This window comes from Helicoverpa zea, chromosome 16 (assembly GCF_022581195.2).
Source record: "Helicoverpa zea isolate HzStark_Cry1AcR chromosome 16, ilHelZeax1.1, whole genome shotgun sequence".
Classification (NCBI taxonomy): domain Eukaryota; kingdom Metazoa; phylum Arthropoda; class Insecta; order Lepidoptera; family Noctuidae; genus Helicoverpa; species Helicoverpa zea.
This window is the reverse complement of record NC_061467.1, coordinates 1554927-1575209: the sequence shown is the minus strand read 5'-3', so window position 1 is coordinate 1575209 and position 20283 is coordinate 1554927. Positions and strand designations below refer to the sequence as shown.

At 36.2% G+C, this 20283-nt stretch overlaps 2 protein-coding genes across 5 annotated transcripts in view; one reads left to right on the top strand and one right to left on the bottom strand.

Annotated features, from left to right (window-relative positions):
- Window positions 1–9751, bottom strand: part of LOC124637409 (6-phosphofructo-2-kinase/fructose-2,6-bisphosphatase) — a 34395-nt gene extending 24644 nt beyond the window's left edge. The window contains exon 1 of one of the 2 annotated variants that reach the window (XM_047173843.1): window positions 9486–9751. In XM_047173843.1, coding sequence (XP_047029799.1) covers window positions 9486–9657 — 172 coding nt within the window. In that variant the 5' untranslated portion in view covers window positions 9658–9751. The remainder of the gene's footprint in view (window positions 1–9485) is intronic. The other variant, XM_047173844.1, reaches the window with a different exon arrangement.
- An 8077-nt stretch (window positions 9752–17828) lies between these two features.
- LOC124637361 lies at window positions 17829–20283 on the top strand. Of its 3 annotated transcripts, none has more exons than XM_047173751.1 (4): window positions 17829–18602; window positions 18777–18865; window positions 19293–19506; window positions 19831–20283. In XM_047173751.1, the coding sequence occupies exons 1-4, from the start codon at window positions 18348–18350 to the stop codon at window positions 19870–19872; spliced, it is 600 nt and encodes a 199-aa protein (XP_047029707.1). In that variant the 5' UTR covers window positions 17829–18347; the 3' UTR covers window positions 19873–20283. The 3 variants fall into 3 exon arrangements, with proteins under 3 accessions (XP_047029707.1, XP_047029706.1, XP_047029708.1); XM_047173750.1 differs by having other exon boundaries at window positions 17830–18602; window positions 19828–20283; XM_047173752.1 differs by having other exon boundaries at window positions 17836–18602; window positions 19293–19491.

Sequence of the window (20283 nt, the reverse complement as noted above, 5' to 3'; positions counted from 1 at the left end):
GTATTGAAGTTTTAACTTACGCAGTTAGTGACCTTAAGATACTAATGAAGGCTTTAATAATTAGCGGAAATTAGCAGTATAAAAGCAGGAAGATTCGAAGTGAAGACTGTTTTTTTTGTATTTCTACTTCATATATAGACTGCTGAGCCATTTATGTCGCCTTTCTTCATTTTTTGGGAAGCTATAACAATGGTACAACAGTTTTAAAATCCATCACCCATATTTCGACTCGTTACAAGAATTCATGGGCACCCTAGTTGTTTGGTTTACGAAAATGTTATTATTAGCTAACCTGTGGAACGATATATTGCAACCACCATAGGATTCACTTTTGCAAGTAGAAACGCAACACTTTTTCACCATTTTAATAGTTTAAATTGATTTAATACAAAAAAATATAAACAAAATTTTAAATGCTGATTACGCGCCAAGAATGTTCAGGGTTACCGCTAAAAAATAAAAAAAAGCAAAATAAAAATTTATGTTGTTTATGTTTTAATAATAAATACGAATAAATTAATGCGATTGTTATTAATTTGTTGACTTACAATTGTTAAAATAAGATAAAAATATAAGTGATTCAATTGTTTTTGGGAAGACAAAACTTTTGATCACAACATTTTTTTATGCTGGCAAGGTGTTAGAAAGAGACAAACAGCCTCCGTTCGAACTATCCCTCTCGGCTCGGATTTGCCTCTGTGTATTATGCAACCAATTTAGTACCTTATTGCGTTAGAATAGAGTTCATTTTCGTAAATATATATTTTGAGCGTGCGCAATCTTGTTTAGTAATATTATATCTATGCGCACGACACATGAATGCCTTCAATCGATTTGTTGTTATTTTCGACTCGATTCGAAGTTACTATGTAATCGATAACTTATCATCAGTCACGAGACATGTTAGTTTTTGTTTATTATTGTTTGACTACTTAAACATTGTAGAATGTTGTAGATTAAGATACCAATGTTTAATAGACGTTGACCTTTGCCTGTGATAAGTTTGAAGAAAAAATCGCTTCTGTAAATAAAAATAATGACAGACATCCGCCATTAGTCTGTTCATTGTTCATTAAAAATTAACATAGATTAAATAATTCTGTATGTATTAACAATATTATATTCATCTTGCAGTTATAATAAAGTCAAAATGTAATTTCAATTAATTTATAAGTCGTACACTAGTGTTGTTCTATACAAATACCATCTGTTCTTTTATCGCTGTTATTTGGAACAGTTGAGTGGAACACGTAATATCGGGAACAATGACCCGATGGAATTAGTATTTACTGGTATTGTAGCTTGTACTAGACAGTATTTTAAAACTGGATTTATTGCGTATATCAGTATATTTGCATTACATGTTTGATTATGTATGTTTGATGTAAACAGATACCGGTATTGATACTGGACAAACGATTCGTTGTGTCTAGTGTCTCGAAGTGAACAGGTTTTGCTTTGTTTGTCTCTTCCAAAGTGCAGTATCTTCTGTTTAAGGTTATTTTTTTCTAATTCAGATATAGATTTATCTTAAAAATATTTTAAATTTTAATGGACAAGGTACGCTACTTGATTCGACGCAGTATTTCAGGTTTGTATGACGTCGAAAAAAACACTTTTGCGATCTTTTCTATTTTGTTAACACGAACTAACATTCCAAATATAGAAAAACAGGATCTTCACACGTATTCTAAGCCATTCTCGCGACACCGTCATCATATATTGATGACTTCACCTAAAAAAATACAATGGCGTTCGCTGACAATACATTATAGTGACTAGTTGATACATTACGAGTCGTTTGTTATGGCAACGGTTTACATTACATAATTTATTGTGCGGTTATCACGGCACACGCGGTTCACTCGTGATTTTTCACATTATCGGCCGACGCAGCTGCTCTGGTACATTAAATACCTACATAGTTTATAAATACTGGATTTTCTAGGCGAATAAAAGGTTTTTGTGATCGCTGAGAAATTCGGAACGCATGTACTTTCTGGGTCAAGGATGCTTCGCGGTAGGTAGCGCGAATTTCTTAAATGGTGTCTAGTCATTTTCCCACGGTATCACGCGCGTACCGGGATAAAATATACCCTATGTTACTCGCAGATTATGTAGCTTTTTTTTAAAAGCAGCCCAGTAGTTTTGAGTTGATCCATTACAAATAAACAAAAGTACAACTTTTTCCTCTTTATAATGAATGAAGTACCTATACATAAATGTATGAAGTATAGATAAAAAAGTAAGGCGCAATGTATTGCGTACGAAGTATTTGTTATAACACTTTATGGGAATTGTAGCTTGTTTATAAATAATGCAGAACTAAGTTATAACAATACGATTTACGTAGTTACACCGTTAAACAATAATATGACTCACTGTGTTTACTAAGTATGAATGGATTGGTCATACTTGTGAAAAATAATGTACCTATATACCTACCTAGATAAGCAATTGCAAGATTATCACAGCCGAATCACATGCTTTTTCTTGACATTATGGTGTTATCTCTAGGAACCAAGGGAACTAAGCGAATAAATAATTTCGTTATATACACACATCAAAAGTGTCTAGGGATCAACATATATTTTTGCAATAACTTTTCTCCTGATTGATATTAATTAAAATTTTCTTTAAGGATTCATCAAATAAAGTGTTTTCGTTTGTCACAGTAACGATAAACCAAGTCACCTTTGCACTAATAAAGAAATTTGCCATTTTCCTAATAAAGGGATTTTTGACATTTGAAACACTAACACAAAAGTTCGAAAAAAAAGACTGAAATAACAGTTTTCTTTAAAAGTTTATTGGGTAACTTAAACAATTAATAATCCGTGTTTCTACCGCGAACACTAACAACACAAGAACATCGGTTTGGCATACTCAAAATGAGTTCATCCAAATCACGATGTGGAATGGCCGCCCATGTTCGTTGCAACAACAAAAAAAGGTCTTCTTGCGACTGGATACCCTCCATATTCGGCAGAGCTCTTCTCTGTAGCATATCCCATGCATGCTCAATCGGGTTCAAGTCTGGCGACTGAGCAGGCCAGGGCAGGACATTGATGTTAGCTGCCGCGAGAGTCTGTCTTACAACTCTTGCGGTGTGCGGTCGTGCATTATCATGCATTAACTGAAATAAGGGACCGATTTGCACTTGTAGAGGAACGATGACGTCTGATACAATCGTCTCAGCATAAATTTGAGCGTTGAGGTTGCTTCTGATCCAAATCAACTCAGTTCTTCCGCCGATCCAAATACCCGCCCATACCATGATGGTTCCACCACTATAAGGATGGACTTCCTGGCAGGATTTTAATCGCTGTTGGCGTCCAGGGGTTCTCCAGTGTCGTATACGTCTTGTATCCGGTCTCATACCAAAACGAGACTCATCAGAAAAGCACACGAAACGCCATTGTTCTTCTGCCCAATTTCTGTGTTCAAGAGCCCATTGATATCGAATCCTACGATTGTGCATTGCTATAGGTGGTACCCGTAGCGGTCTTCGGGAATGAAGGTTCACTTCATGCAAGCGGTTTCTGACTGTTTGGTCGCTAATTAAGTTCCCTGAAGAGTGATGAAGCCTCACGGCTAACATCATGGCGGTTATTGTTGGAGCTCTTCGAGTTAAGATTTGAATGTATCGGTCTTGTCTCCGTGTGGTGCAGCGATACCGTCCTCCATGGCGCTCAGCTACGGTACCAGTGCTTCGGTAACGTGTCCAAAGTCGACTGATAACACTCTGACTTGTATTCAGAGCTAAAGCCACAGTACGTTGCCGGGAACCAGCTTCTATCATTCCCACGGCTCTGAGCATTTCTTCCCTGCTTAAATGACGTCGCCGCTCCATAATAACGTTGGTTTTAATCAGTAGTAGGGAAACAGTAGCACTAATAATGTCTTCAATGCGTTGTATGTGTTTATAGGGAAAATATTGACAGCTGATTTTCATCTTTTACTCGAATTTGATTCACAGTTCCTGATTCAAATTATGAAATGCACCAAAAAGGATCCATATAAATTTATAAAATCATAAATTTATTACAAAGCCACATCTCAATCTCAAGAAATCCGCATAAAAATGCTTGATCCCTAGACACTTTTGATGTGTGTAGATACCATTTTATTTTTATTTGAGTAGGAAAAAACACCAATAAGTGACGTTGACTGTCTGATTCGCGAAAGTATGTCACGGCTATGGTTCCTTTATTATTAAACTCGTAATGACTTCTGATCTTATACAAATAAATCAGTAAATACACGGATATAAATTGTAAACATATTATCAAAGTATAATGACCTATTTATGTATTGTATGTGACAAAAAATGCTTCCAGAAAAATTATTTTATAGTTAAACTATGTTTTGCAAACAATTGGAAACGATAAGTAAACATAACATTACGGAAGTTTCGAGACTTGTATTTTTTATGCTAACGAGTAAGAAGATTATTAGGTAAGTACAGACTTATTGATTTGACCGGCCCCATAGTACGAGGATATCCCAAAGTACGAGGAAAACCGTATTTAAGAGTTAATTACACTGGAATTTTTAAAACCATTTGTCTAAGCGAGAGCAAGAATGTTGCTCGAGAAAAAACCCCGAGGCGAGGGAGGTTTTCCAGTCATTAAAATTAATTAAACTGTGAAAAAAGATAACTGAGATAAGAGATCCCATTAATCACTTTTAAAGCTGGATTTTATGCTTTGAAGAAAATAAAGTAACATCAAAATTAATAAATAATTACATCTTTTGTAATATAAGGGAAAATAGAGCAGAATATAATATAATTTTATAAAAGTAAGCTGAACAGTTTTATCCATCCAATCTTTATGTAACTCAATCTTCTATGCTTAGGAAGCTTTCATGCACCATAAAATGTTTCCATTGAGGTATTGTTCATGTAACAACTTGGCTTAGTGCCACATTCAGGGCTTATCATGACGAAAATATTTCTACGTCTGCACTATCACTGTTTTTCACCAGCATGGTTTAAAAACAATTAATAGAGCAAGTAGAGACAATGTCATTATATTTTACACTTGATTTAGTAAGAAAATCCTTATGAGTGAAAGTTCTAAGAACAATAGAATATATCTGAAATAACTGTTAGATCTTGTAACCTAATATTTTTCACTGTTCCACGAGTTACAATACGACGCACCATAGAGGCGACTAATCGTCTATTATAGGCCAACGTTACTTTCCACATATGGAGAGGATTATAAATAGGACCTAAAGCTGTGCTACAACGAATCGCAAACCACAGAATACTACAAATAACTACATATACATTCAATGTATTTTAGAACAGTAAGTAGTTGCGTGCATACTAATGAACTTCTACATTTAACCGTGACCCTAAACGTAAAATAAGTCATGAATGAATAGACTACAATGTTCCTACTTGAAAAAGAATGAATTTGTATGAGCTTACCAAATTGGGCGCAATAAAACTGTGACGAAAATCGAATATTTTTGACGGCAGACATTTTCTAGCTCACCTAATTAAAATCGTTTGATTATAAATTAAAAATTAATAGAAACGCTAGCACGTTTATCGTTTACATAAGTTTATTTAGTAAACACTAAACAAATAGCCTATGTTTGTCCATCTATTGTGGCGAACAAACACGAAGCGTTTTGGCACTGCTCGCCGCCAAATGTAGATTATGCTTATCACGTATTTCCGTAACTATACAATGAGAATAGATATACTTTCCCAGCGATGCATTGGCAGCTGAAAGTATTACAGTATGTTATTATGTACTACAGTTAAAAAATAGCCAAGTGGGAATCGGATTCAATATGAATTTTGAACTATTTCTTTTCTCAAGAGATTCTTGGTAGGTTTGGCTTATTACGTAAATGTACCAGTTGCCTCTTTAATAAATAGGAGGGCAGTGTTAATACTAAGTAGGTAAGTGGGAAGTGAGTTCTAGAATGCCTAAGTTAAGTCTCTCGTTGCGTAATACAAGAATTAGGTCATTTCCTAAACCTTGCGACAGCCTTCGTAGCAAAGAGGTCGTATTTGATATTTAAGATGTCTGCCACATTGTGTTGAAGGATCTTCAAAGATACTTAATGGGCTTGTTTATATTTTTATTTTTTTAGAAGAACTCGTTACTTTTTGATGTGTATTTTTTTACTCTGTTAACAATTGACCAATTTCGATAACCAACATAGTACCTATGTGATAATTTGACTAATTTCGATCGTTTTATTAAAGAAATTGTTTTTTGCGGTTGTTCTGTATTGTAGAGGGGGGTAAGGTCGAGCAAGGTACCTAAATGTAAACAAAAGAATTGAAAGTCACCGGATACAAACAAAGATTGGTAGCGTTGGAGTCTCATCAAATGATTACTGTGAGGGGTCAACCCACATGCGCACGTCTATGAATTCAATCAGCCGACTGAATCCGTTCTCATCTGCAGTTGTAAACAGATGAGAAACGAGCCATTCAGTCTACTAGTTATAATAATCCATTCGATAAAAAGTATAATCTTTAGTTAACTGGATAAAATAGTTATTAAAGGTACCTAATATTTTTCTTTGAGATTTGATGGTAATCGAGCATAATTTTAAAAGCCCAGTTTGTAGATTTCTAAAGAAATCAAAGCTTTCAATCTTTATTTTGTACATGCAGACATAGAGGTATGGACCATTCGATTTTTGACTGAAGGAATTCAAAGGGTGCATTCGATCTTCAAACGATATTTTCAAGGGTCCTAAAATTGAACCTTGGGGAATCCAGCGAAAAAGCCAATTATTCTACTGGGATATTCGACAGAATGTGATCAAAATTGGATGCCCGCTATTAAATTATTTGAATCAAGAGAAAAGCAATAAAACGGTTGTATTGGAACAAGGATTGATTGATGAAATCCGTTGGCCGAGTTGATTGAAAGCGAGAGAGTGGTCGCCATTTTGTACGTATCTTTGTAACAGCTGCGTTTTCCAGTGAAACAGTTAACTAAAGAAATTGGTTTTCTATTTAATGGGAATACTGTCACGTATCTAGAACTGTCTCTATCAAATACAGAGTGTTATATTTATCATCACCTAATAGAACCTATTTCAATCTTGTGTATTGTGTTTCTTGAGCCACAATTCCTCTGAAAAAAGTTGTTGCCATAGACATCTTCTTTCTATCTATGGTTATTAGGTTGTTACGTATATAATTTCATATGGAAATTAACATAAATATTATAATGTAACTAATGATGGTATTGTTCTTTATTGTTATGTAAACGTTATTAATAAATCAATTACTTATTAGGTAATACAACATTCGTCACTCGTTTTATCGCGATGTTATCAAGAAGTTGTAAGAATGGGATTATTTGTCAATTACATACATTGTTATCTCGAGAGCCATGTTAAGTTGTCTCTGATACAAACATCGTGATGGTCATCGCGTTTCTGTTCATTGTAGAAGTTAGCAAAAGAGATTATAGAAGCATAAATAGGACCCCTAATGGCTGGATTCTAAGCATCGTTTCTAGGTTTCAAAAGTGATTTTATATAAAACTTTGAAGAAATTAAGGGGACGAATTAGGTGGATTCAGAAAAGTTAGACTGGGTCTTATTACGAAAAAGTTAAACAGACATTTGTCACGTGTTTAAGACAATATTTAATGCGAAATTTTCTTCAAACTCGTGAGAATTAATTCTACGTAGGGAATCATGTAAAATTGATTTTAGCCTGGACAAACATTTCGAATTTTCAGTACTCAGTAAAGTTGAATATTTATTAGTCAAGAATGGGCGTGTTTCAGTAGCTTTTACGTAAAAAAAACATTAGTAATTTAAATAACAAACCAACGTATTGAAACAATTCAAACGAGTAAATAAAGTAAATTAAACCTTTTTCTAACTAAATTTCTGCATTAATACATAATTTTGTATTCTTCAACTATTTATATTAAGTATGTTTATATACGCATACCTACTATGTGTCATTTATAAGTATTTATTGATATGTGTAACCGGTTTATAGCTATCTATAAATACATATATGTGTAGATATATGTGATCTAATGGCCGTTCGAGTCACATGATCAGACATAAGACCCAGGATAGATGCAGGTCAACTAAACTGACCCCAGGTTTATAAATAATCTTATTATGTATGCGTTGGTTGATTGAATCTAATTAATTTATTTTACAGTAATTATATTCAATCTTAAATATATTTTGATTAAATTGATGTTTTTCGTGAAGGTCTGCGAATACATATAATTATATGACAACACTTTCCTCTATGTGTCTTGTGAAGATGTTTATCATAAAAAGTTATAAAATAATTTAGGTTTTTTGTTAGTTACGTATCTAAATAATTTTTTTTTTATTTTCGTTTAATATTTGATACAGGTGCAAATGTAACATTTTGTGACTAAAGTAAACAAAATACAACGGAATTTTTTGTTTACTTACTATTTTAAAACACAATACCCTGGATTTAACTAAAACAAAATGAATCCACATAAGGTAAGTAAGTACTTTAAATGATTCGGCCCAAGTTTACATTTTTTATCAAATTAAAAAAAAAAGTTGTTTTCTTTTTGTAAGAATGAGAAAAACGTTTTTAGCTAAGTATAAATTACAATAACTCTTGTTAATTGCAAATAATATAATTAACAGCATAGTACCACTCGCATAAACTAAGCTTAAGTATACTCACGGCCAGTTTCTTCATCAAAAGTTAAAGTTAAAGTAATGTCTAAAGTAAAAGTAACGGTCAAATTCGTTTTTTCAAGGCTAAAGTGACAGCAAAACTAATAGAAAAATTGAATTTGACCGTTACTTTTACTTTAGACATTACTTTGACTTTTACTTTGGCTTTAACTTTTGATGAAGAAACTGGCTGTTAATGCTTCTGTACATAATATAGATATGGGTAAGAGGATTTCTAACGTAGCAAACACACAATTATGGATTTTCCCGCGATTTATTATCTCAGTATTCGTCATTCATCACGAGAAAGATGCATCAAGATTGATTTAAAACTGGGATTAGTGAGAGACTAAAGTCATTTGTATAATCCTATTATTTCTTATTCATGACTAAAGGCGTCTTAGAATTTATGTACGGATTGACAGAGCATAAGGCGATTATGGAATTTTACGATTATTCTGTGACGAAACAGGAATTGTAGATTTAATGTGACATTAACACATAACTGAGCCGACTATCATATCTGAGGCGCGTGTTCTTATATCGTAGTTATAAAACAATATATGTATTACCGCTAGCCAAGCGTCCGCTAAGCTGTTTATAATCGACACACATTATAGCGTCGTGAGAGGAAATAAAATATGATAGTCCAGTTCCGAAGCTCGTGAACACATTGCAAATGATCGTCAGCCGAGCGTCCGGGAGAAGGAACGTAGCGGGTCGCTCGTGCAGCTGTCACAAATTCGCGCGTCCGGCGTATTTTTAGTCCGACAGAACTATTATTCTAGAGTGGCGGTTATAGTTACCTCGTATAGGGAACGGCTTCGTCATAATAGTCTCCGTGGTAGGCGGCAGCAGCCGCTGGGTCTCCGGCGACATCACACTCGGGCACAGATTTAACTCATGTTTTTTACTATCACTGTTACTGTTGACGCCGCCGCGAAGTCGCAGCGACGGCGACCCGTTTGTCACATCCATCTGTGTGCGCTATCGAAGCATGACTGAGAGACCGAGTCGAGGCGGGCCGCGCGCGCATGCAGTGGCCGCGGCTCAGCTGATTGTATACTGAGCACTGTGTCTAGAGGAGGCGTCGCGGGTGAAACGGAGATATCTTTGTTTGCATCTGTTTGCATGTGGTGCGGGGCGACATTCAAGTGCAAGGGCGATCAGGCGAGCAGGGCGTACTGTCACGCAGCGCGCACGGGGAGCCGGGCAGCGTGCCATACTCAACGTAAACACTTCCGAGCCATGCGTGTATTCCTGTAGCGAGTGCGGGACAGACGATAGCGTTCCCGCCCCGGTACGCTCACCGCATCGCATGATTGAAAACTCGAAGAAAGAACAGGGAAATGGGAAGGCGAGATTTGAAGCCACATAACTCGAGCGTGGTTCAGTTGACGATTGATAACGCTCCTGGATACGCCAAATTATATGTTGGTAGAGACGCTTTTAATGTATCGAACATGGGTAGTCTCTTATTTTTATTCACTTGCAATTCGTATATAATATAATAAATCAAAATCAAATCATTTTTATTGTCATGCATCAAAGGCCCATAGATAAATACCTTAAAACTAGCATACTTACATAAATATGTTATACAAAATTGTTAGTAAATAAAGGTTACATAAAAGGCTTTGAATTGGAGCGACGTTCGACTGTTAACTAGGTACGATCCTGCAGGGAAAAAGCAAAATAAAATTAACATTGTATCTAAAAAGAAAAATCAAGATGGACAGCAAAAAATTGAGTAGATAAGTAAAAATTCAAACCTGAAAAAGAATTGTTGCAGCGGCTAAAGGAATATTTAACTTCATCACAACTAATTGGAGTAACACAAAAACAAGGATTAGATGAGGTTTAAAGTTGGAGTAAAATACTTTATCCTTTTGAAGTGGGTTAGTCCGTAGAGCCTTAGGGTGCGTCCACATCTGGCGAATGTGCCGCGAATATGCAGCTCGCGAGCCGTTTGCGACCTGCTCGCGAGCTGCGCGCGTGCATTTTTGTTCGTGCGCCGCTTCTGCGCCGCCCGCGGTTCGCGCGCGGTTCGCGCGCGACCTAAGCGCCGTACGCGATCAGCGCGCGGGCGGCGCGCGACCTCTGACATCTTCGATAGTACTGAGCCAGTAAGCGGAACTGTAAGGGCGAGAACTGAGTGCGCGCAGATCGCGCGCCGCTCGCGCGCTCTATACGAGCCTTGCATGAGTTGCGCTAAAGAGGCGCACCAAACTATTGCAGTGACTGCACCCGCGCGGCTCGCGGGCAGGTCGCAAACGGCTCGCGAGCCGCACATTCGCGGCACATTCGCCAGATGTGGACGCACCCTAAAAGTAATATTCCTTTTCATTGAACATAAAAAGTAATAAAATTACAACGTATTTTGCCTTGCCATATCTATTAAACTTATTTCCGTAATACGGAATTAATTATCTTATTAGAGGTTTAAAAATAACTTTTTATTAACGTTTATTTAGAAACGAGTTCTGCTGGGGGCTCGCACATCATTTTAAATTAATTTATTAGCATAATGTCTGACCTTCATCTGAACAATCCGGAATATCTCGAATATTCCTGAACGAAATTAACAACTAAAGAAAAAAATAACAGGTTTTTATATTTTTTAATGATTTTTTTATATAAGAACATATCAGTACTTAAAAATGTAATTTTATTTCAAATAAATAGCTACAATATCAATAAAAATATCAGCGAAATAGCTTTTCTAGTAGTACCTAATTTAGTCTCAGATTAAGTAGGTACTAAATAATGACTTAGCAACAATAATTTCGGTGTTTAGTAATCTATTAATCATATGTGGCATCTTTTTACCTCACACGTAAGCAAATTACTTAGAAATAATAATTAAAATGACATTAACAAACATAATTTAGTTTGTTTCCTAAACAACTCGGGATTCCCTAAAGTTAATGTTTAGAAACTGACGAACAAGTAAGTAAACACGTCTTATCGCGGCAATAAAAAATATTACGATCGTTTGTTTAAAATTCAAGGTTTTTACTGAGATAGACAAAATAACGGGGACATAGTGACATAAGTATCTGTGGCTGAAACAAATAGAATTTACACGAGTATTATTTTCTTCACTCTCTTTTTTATGATGTTTATATCCTTGTGTTGTTTGTGCTGAATAAAATCTACCTATATCTATCTATGTGTTCATGAAAATAGCTGTTTTCTCGCAGTTTCATCCGCATCTCTTGAAACCTACTGCACAGGCTCCGGAGTAAAATATAGCCTACGTTACTCAGGAATATTGTAGCTACCCAACAGTGATAGATTTTTAAAGTCGGTCTGTTGTTTCGTAGTCTATTCAAGTCTAACAAACATACATTCAAATCATTCCTCTTTATAATATTAGTGTAGATAGATGGTATTCTTTATTGTTGTAGAACATCAAATAGGCACTACTACGGCAGCACCCTAAAGTATCCGTAACATTCAATTCGTTAGAAAACGGATACAGGATGGCTACTGATGATACGCTGTCAAGAACTGAGCGGTTATTCCCCGACACGATTGCCACCATAGATAATACATTTTATTATTGCCACAGTACCTATCAATGCAATTCCCTAAGACCTGAGTCAACGTAAGCAAGGTGAAACATTGTTTAAATGGCAATTAATCCATTTAATTTATTGTTTTATTGTCGCTATCAATATATCGGTCAGTTTGCACAAAAGTGTCCTTTTGTCCTCAAACTGATATAGCCACTTACAAAAGTCTAGTTTTATAAGTACCTTGTGGAGCAATTCTAGGGTTGACCCTACTGTTATCTAAATCTATCTATAGAATTTCACAACAAACGATGATTAATAAATGATTATTTTTCCGACCCAAATATCGACCAATAGAATTGCACCATTCGACGTCACGTGGTACAACCTACATGGTATTATACTGAAAATTTTTTGAATATTTTCTCTGGTCGTTGCTACGTCAAACTGACAGGTTGTGGCCGACATTTGGGACGGAAAAATAATCTCCCGAATACCACACGAGCTTCATAATTATCTGGCATTTCCCTCAAGGTTCCCTGCAAACAAATAAAGTCGTCAAGTTTTTCAGGAAAAATCACTCGCGCTTCGCGCTCGTTATTTTTTAACCTGAAAAACTTGACTCCTTCATTTGTTTGCAACGAACCTATCGGAAAATACCCGATAATTTTGAAGCTCTTGTGGTATTATAAGTGATAATTAAATGATATCCTTAGTTTATTGTTATATTTATGTGCAAAAGCGCAGTTTTATACTTTGCATTTCAATTGGATCCTTGAATATAACAAAGAAAGGGAACAGTATGCAACCATTTCAAATTGATTATCATGTTAGCCAATAGTTTCGAAAGCAGACAATGGGTGCGTTCATGCTACGCGATATCATAGTCTACCTACTCTGTAAATATCTAAGTACTGATTGAAACGCACTCTGGAAAATATTATAGGTGGGTACTAAAAGTTGGATCCATCAAATTGAAGACAGGCAAATTATATGAAACAAGGTACCGGAGGAATATTTACTAGTTTATATATTTACTATATTTAATAGTAAATCAATTCGCTGAAAGATGATACTTCGTATGAAAGAACTGCTGTCTGAGTTTGTAAATGTGTAACTAAATTGTCCCTTTTAACTAAAATTCCAATCCTATGAATGATACAAATAAGTCACGTTCATGACTAGGGGATTACCAATTTCAAGAGTTACTTATTCAAAAAATGTCGATGAGCATTGACTAATACCTACTCAAAAATCTAAACAAATAAAAAGTTCTGCTAATTATGAGCTCATCATATGAGTGAAGAATGTGTTATGCCTCTGTTCCATTTCAACTAATTCGTCCCTTTACCTCAGTTGGGTACTTTGTCCATACAACCTGGATACCACATTTCAATTAATTCGTTTTACCGCGTAAGACCATAATATAACCCCAGCGGGGCCCAGCAGGGCCGAGGCCTGCCGGGGCTGCGGGTTGTTCGAAAGAGTTACCGCGGCCCTGGTACATAAAAGGCCTATGACGGAACACGACGGTTTTTAGTCAGTAAGAGTCTGACACTCCCTCATCGCTGCTAACCCACAGCGGGATCATTTGATGATTTTTGACGTCGTTAAAAAAAAAGACATTATGGTCTTTTTTTAAGCTAAAATAGCTTAGTAAGCTAAAATCTCTTCGTGAAGACCAAGGTATGTTAATGCCCAGCTGTTCTCAATATCGAAGTCAGTATACCAAAAGTTGTAAATTCGTGCAAAATTGTATTCGTAACGAGACAATTGGAGAAAGAAGAATTTATCAATATCAGAAATTCATATGAGAAATTCTCATATGAATATTCAGAATAGATAGGTTACTACCTAATGATTTGCGTAGGCGGCGGATCCTAAGTCGTTGCCGAGTTACAATCGAATTCCAAACTATATTTGTCTCTGGTCTCGTCCTTCCAAGAAATGAGCCGTGACCGCTACCGACTATTAGGTATACAAACTTCGTCTCCTGGAACAACGAACCTAGTCCATTTTAACTACATTATATCTGCAGGGCTCTGCACCCGACAATAGTTATTTGTTATACAAGAGTGCAAAGTTGCTTTTTAACCGCGGGCTCAATTTTGATGACCGAGCAAGCGAAGGATTCTAAAATTGAAACACGAGCGTAGCGAGTGTTTCAATAATTAGAATCCTGAGCGATAGCGACAGAATCAAAAGAGCACAAGGTGAAAAATCTTTGCACTCGAGTGCAACACTTAACTTTTCATCCCACCTCATCGAGGAAAGGAGATGGCCAAAAAAAAACCCAGAGTCGACAGAAACTTTGTATGTATGGTTGGATTCAGTATAATTTGTAGATTACAAAAAGTATATCATTCATATCATCTAAAAACCATGGGGTTCTCTTTTTACGCGGTTTTTTCGATTAAGATTTTAGTACATAAAAAAGCTTAACCTTTGTGTTTGCTGTTCATTAGAAGTTGTGCATAGGGTAAAAACTTTACACTCAGGTGTATGTCTGTTAGCACGATACACGAGTGAAGGTTTAGAGCTGACCTGATGATGGAGAAGAGAGAAGGTAAAGGGAACTCGGCAATGGTAAATATTAACAACCTAGTGTTTGGGCTTATATTATTCGCATTGACGAGAACTTTTCACGTATGCGAATAGTGACTAAAAAGCTAAAAAAAAATACAAAAAAACTTTTTTTTTTACTTTTAAGTTTTTTTTACTAACCTTTGCCAGTTCAGAAGTTTACACGAAGTTTTTTTAACAGGGAAACCTCTTCAAGTAGGAAAGAAAAGAAAGGGTACTTAATCGTATCTGGAGTGGTTCATGTGAATAGTGCAATGGGTGGGGGTCAAACTCAAGACCTTTTAATTACCAGGCAAACTCTGTAACTATGGGGATATTACTATTCGCATGTATAATGTTAATGTTCCTTGTTTTTTAGGTCCTTTATGTAAATAATCTTTAAAATCAACATAAATTCAACATAACCTATTTTTGTGAAAATATGGTACAGCTCCTATACCCCATGGATTTCAGGCTTGACTTTTTGGCACCATCAAAAGTCTATCATAATGAACCCATTTCGTTGCTGTCGATTCTGGGTTTTTTTACTATGAAAATTTGGCCATCTCCTTTCTAAATGCAAAAAACAAAATGGCGCGCACATATGAGTATCAAATTAAAAAGTAGTACCTATTAAAGTTCATTTATTTGAAAACTCAGTTTAAAAATGAAACGAGGATAAAAATCTATGTAAAAACAATAATAAAAATTACTTAATTAATTGAATCATTATTTAAAGCAGTATTTTATTTGTTTAATATGTATTTGTTTGAAAAGTCTTATCAAGATTGTCATAAATGGAGTATTGCACACGATGTTCTAATAGTAGGGGAGGCCTAGAAGGGATTTTGGGATTTACTCAAGCGCGGCAGATTAGTATATAGGGAGGTACCTATTACCCCATTTAACACCTCCACCAAGTATAAGCCCTGTATATGTAGCCGCGTGTCTAGAATAAAGGATCAGATTAGTAAAAAAAAAAATATCATCTGACATTCTCCAGCGCGTCAGATTAAGATAGGGTAAGTTAGTTATATGCTAAAAAGTGTATATTCCACTAATCTGACAATTTGCGATTGACGATAAGAAGTAGGAAGGTTACAAACTTGTAAAAAAAAACGTCATCTTGACTTTCTCGAGCGCGGCTAATTTTTTTTTATTTTGAAGGGAATAATTCAACGTTCACGAAAAATATATAATCTGACGATTCCCGTAAGCCGAAGTAAGGAAAATTAATCGATAAAGTTTAAAGCGTGCAGCTACGTGATGCCGGTATTCTCCTCCCAGGTTTCTATTCCTCTCTCTCTTTTTTCAATTCAATTCATTTTAGTGCAAATGAATGTGTGTTAGTATGTAGTGTTGGTACATTTTGGGTCTTAAATAATCTACACTAATATTATAAAGCTGAAGAGTTTTTTTGTTTGAACCCGCTAATCTCAGGAAGTCATACGTAGTATGCAGATATACTGTTTTTAACGAAGACGATTCATTTTATTGGATACTTTCGTTAAGTACGTGTGCCTTCCAGTTGCATTGTTTGTCTATCGTGATACCGAGAAATGCCATTTCGTATACTTCTTGTAATTTATGTCCTCTATAATTACTCTTTATAGTCTTCTTTTTATACAGTCGTGGTGGCCTAGTCATCCGGTTAGACTGGAAGCCGACCCCAACATAGTTGGGAAAAAGGCTAGGCAGATGATGATGAGCCTTATTTTTTTATCTATATGTATTAAATTGAATAAAATTAGTTTTTGTAAGATTTAGGCGTAGATTATTTCCGTCAAGCCATGTTATTATAGATTCAATTGTATTGTTTATGTCACATGTATATTTATCAATGTCATTATAATTCAATGTAATTATTATAGCAATGTATGTAATGTATGAGCAGATTGGTACACTCCGCCAATAGCAATTTCATACATATCATTGGATAGGCCTTTTTATCTAGAACAACCTTTATTATGACAGCTTTGTTGAAATGTTTGTCCGTTCTGGGATATAGATCAAAAAGTGTGTAAAAGTTAAAACTAAATAATCTATTGATATCTCAAGTTTTTAAGGAATACCAAAGTGCTACAACGTGTATGTCTTGTAAGTACTAAGTACTTGCTGTGCAGACATTGGTGTCCAAGATAAACTTAGACAGTAAATACAAACTTAGAAAAGTTGCATTGGTACTTGCCTGACCTGGAATCGAATCCACATACTTGAGAGGTTGGTTCTTTACCCACTAGGCCACCACGACTTAGATAATGATTATAACAAAATTAAAAAACAACGACATTGGTGTTAATTTTTCAAAGAAAATTAGGTTACAGTATTGATTATTATTAGTTTTAAAAACTTTCCATTGTCAGATTAAGCGAGTCTCTCCAGATAATCGTCAGATTATAAGATGATTACGTTAAGGGTACATAAATGAACCATATATATCTTAATCTGACGCGCTCGAGTATTTCAAAATGGCGATTTTTTTTTGCAATTTCAAATAATGGCCACGAGTTTAGGTCACGTCTAAATCGTCAGATTATTGCATAAGAGACTTCGTCTTGGTTCACTTAACACCCCTTTTGAAAATCTGTCGCGCTCAATAAAATTATTTTTTTTCCCATTTTTAACCCTTACCTACGACCACCCCCACCATGGAAACAGTCAGATTAATATACGTATGTTTTCAAAATGACGTACGACGTGCATGCTATTAATATCTGACGCGCTCGAGTATGTCCATGCAACTGTTTTTTTTTACATTTTTGAAAGTTTATAGCCGCTCCACCCACCGATGAAAGTGTGTGTATGTCAGGACATTTTTTTCTTCTTATAATCTAAGCTTCGCAATCTAATAGGTCTCATTGACGCTCGAGTCACTCCCGGTTTAGCACCCTTGCCTCCCCTACTATAAATTCAAATCACTTTGCCGCTCTAGAGGATAAAAACGGCTTTTGCGCTCAGATATCAAAGGGTAAAACTACTCTTTCCGAGATGGTGGGATGAAAAAAAAAATTGGATCACATTTATGTTACCTACTGAAGATCCGTGACTACATCCACATATGTATTTACAAAACTTCCCAGTAAAATCTTAACATACTTACCATTCGTGATTTCGCCAAAAAAAATTGCCAACGTGACCGCTTGCTTGTAGCTGTCGCGTGGTAACCATCACGTCGCATATCGACAAAACTTCACGGTTGCACAATAGTTCCAACCGGGTCACACATCTTAGGTGTACGCGACTTCTACCGCGTTGTACAATCCGGAATCAGTGTTTTTTAATACCGATAACTTTAAATCACGTGAGGGTTTAAAAAGAAGCTTAAATTGCAAGTTTGTTTAGTAAAGAGATTAGTTTTTCAAGCTGTTATTGGCACTAAGGGCCCAAGGTGTATCAATTGCGTCATATGAATCATAGATCGTCGTTAGTGTATATGTGTAATCCCCAAATTTTTTTGTATCGGATTTATTTAATCAAGACCCTAGTTGCTCCTGTCTAATCCTGAATCAGCACCATCATTATCCTACCCTTTCCTAGCCGACGTCATCTGCCAAGTAATACTCCTGCCTTCCTCAACAACCGCTCAAAATGAACATGTTCAGAACACTACTGAACTCAATACCAAAGAACAGGTCTGAGTACGTCGAGGACCTGGAGATACCGGAGATTACGCTAACGCCGTACGAGTGGTTGGATCCTGAGGAGCCTCTCTCCTTGAGGAGTGAGAGCCTCCTTACTGACAGTATGGCAGAGATCGACAGGGCTACTTATAGTACTGACTCTAGTATTCCGCTGTCCAGGGCAATGACTGACTCGGAGATTGACTATGGGTTTTATAAACGGGTAATTTTTAATGTTTGGTGCGGCCTGATGTATTGTCCAAATCCAGGCAAGCCACAAATAAAAACAATATTACCATTCGTATTTGTTATATTAGTCAGAATTAACTTATTAGATGTGGCAGTGGTTTTTATGTGGCATTTACTCTAATAGTTGTCTAAAATTATTTTTTTTCAGTACAACCGGTTGAACTACACCGACACTTGGGATCACCTGCGAGATGCTGTGAACGCCTTCCCGCCAGATTACATGGCTTCTCTGAACAGGTAACTTAGTACAGTAAAACTTACCTTTCTTTATTTTCGAAGTCTAAAGCACGGGGCTGGACACACATTTTTTAAACTCAATAAAGCCCTAAAAAGAAATGCCAGTCAGTTTTTGCTTAACCAAACATAAGTAAATTTTAATAAACCTTCCTCTACTAATATTATAAATGCGAAAGTAACTCTGTCTGTCTGTTACGCTTTCACGTCTAAACCACTGAGCTGATTTTAATGAAATTTGGTACATTGATAGAGTTGACCTTGAGAAAGAACATAGGATAGTTTTTTTATCCCGGACTTTGAAGATTTCTCTTGGAAACGCGATATAACCGAACTCTACGCGGGCGAAGCCGCAGGCGGAAGCTAATTCACTATATAAGTAGGAATATAAGGTAAGAGTAGACAAATATGCTAACTGCTTTTCCAACAGTTACATCTCACTGGACCCAACTGACGAACTCGAGGCTGCCGAACTAAGATTAGCAGCCGAACTAGCTGAAACTCGGCGTCGCTACAACGAGGAATGGCGCCGACGCATACAGAGGGAGTTTGATGAATGCTGCGTGTACGAACCTGATGACCCTGGACTGTCGGAGCTGCAGGACGCGCTGAGGAGCTTGGACATGAAGGTCTTGGATTTGAAAGTTTGTTTGAATTGTATCTAAATGTTCGACTAGATTAGCTGGATCCTAGGGAGACTTCTTCCTGCACCCGGAAAAAATATACAAATATAATCGGGGATAGTGTAGGTTCCCATAAGTGAAAAGTTGGTTCCGATCGGTTCTGTAGTTTCAGAGCCTTGGATGCAAACAAAAAATGATGTCTTCTTTTAATAATAGCATAGAATAGAATACATGACTAGCTGGTTCAAACGCGAGGAAACTGCTTCCTATCTCGGATAAAGAGTAGCCCATATCGTATAGTGTATTGTATAGAAGTAGACTAATCACAGATTTATTCGTTAGCAGGCTCTAGAAGCTGACTTGGCCAGCATAAGGCCGCGACCGTGAAACGCAACCTCACCATCTACGTACGGCATCCAAGGAGCATGGGGCTTCTCAGCTATATTATAGTACCTACCTACCTAAACTAAATGCAGTGAATGCATTTATTTGTGTCTGTTACTATCTTCCACCAGTGGTTTCAAGCGCACTTCCAATTTTTTAACGCACTTGGAAAAAGTTGCATATAGCTCTCTTCAATAAATGGGCTGTCTGATTTTTTTTTCAAACCAGCCCATAAGTTCTAGAATATCTCTGACTCTAGATAAACTCGCAGAAGCATTATTTGTACTATATAAGTAGTGCAATTTTATGACCGTTATCAATTTTCAACTCAAGCCTATTATTTATCATGTTCGTTTGTAAATGCTTGCTTGTAATAGAATAGGTATAAGAATAAAACAAAAGCTTTGTGTAAAA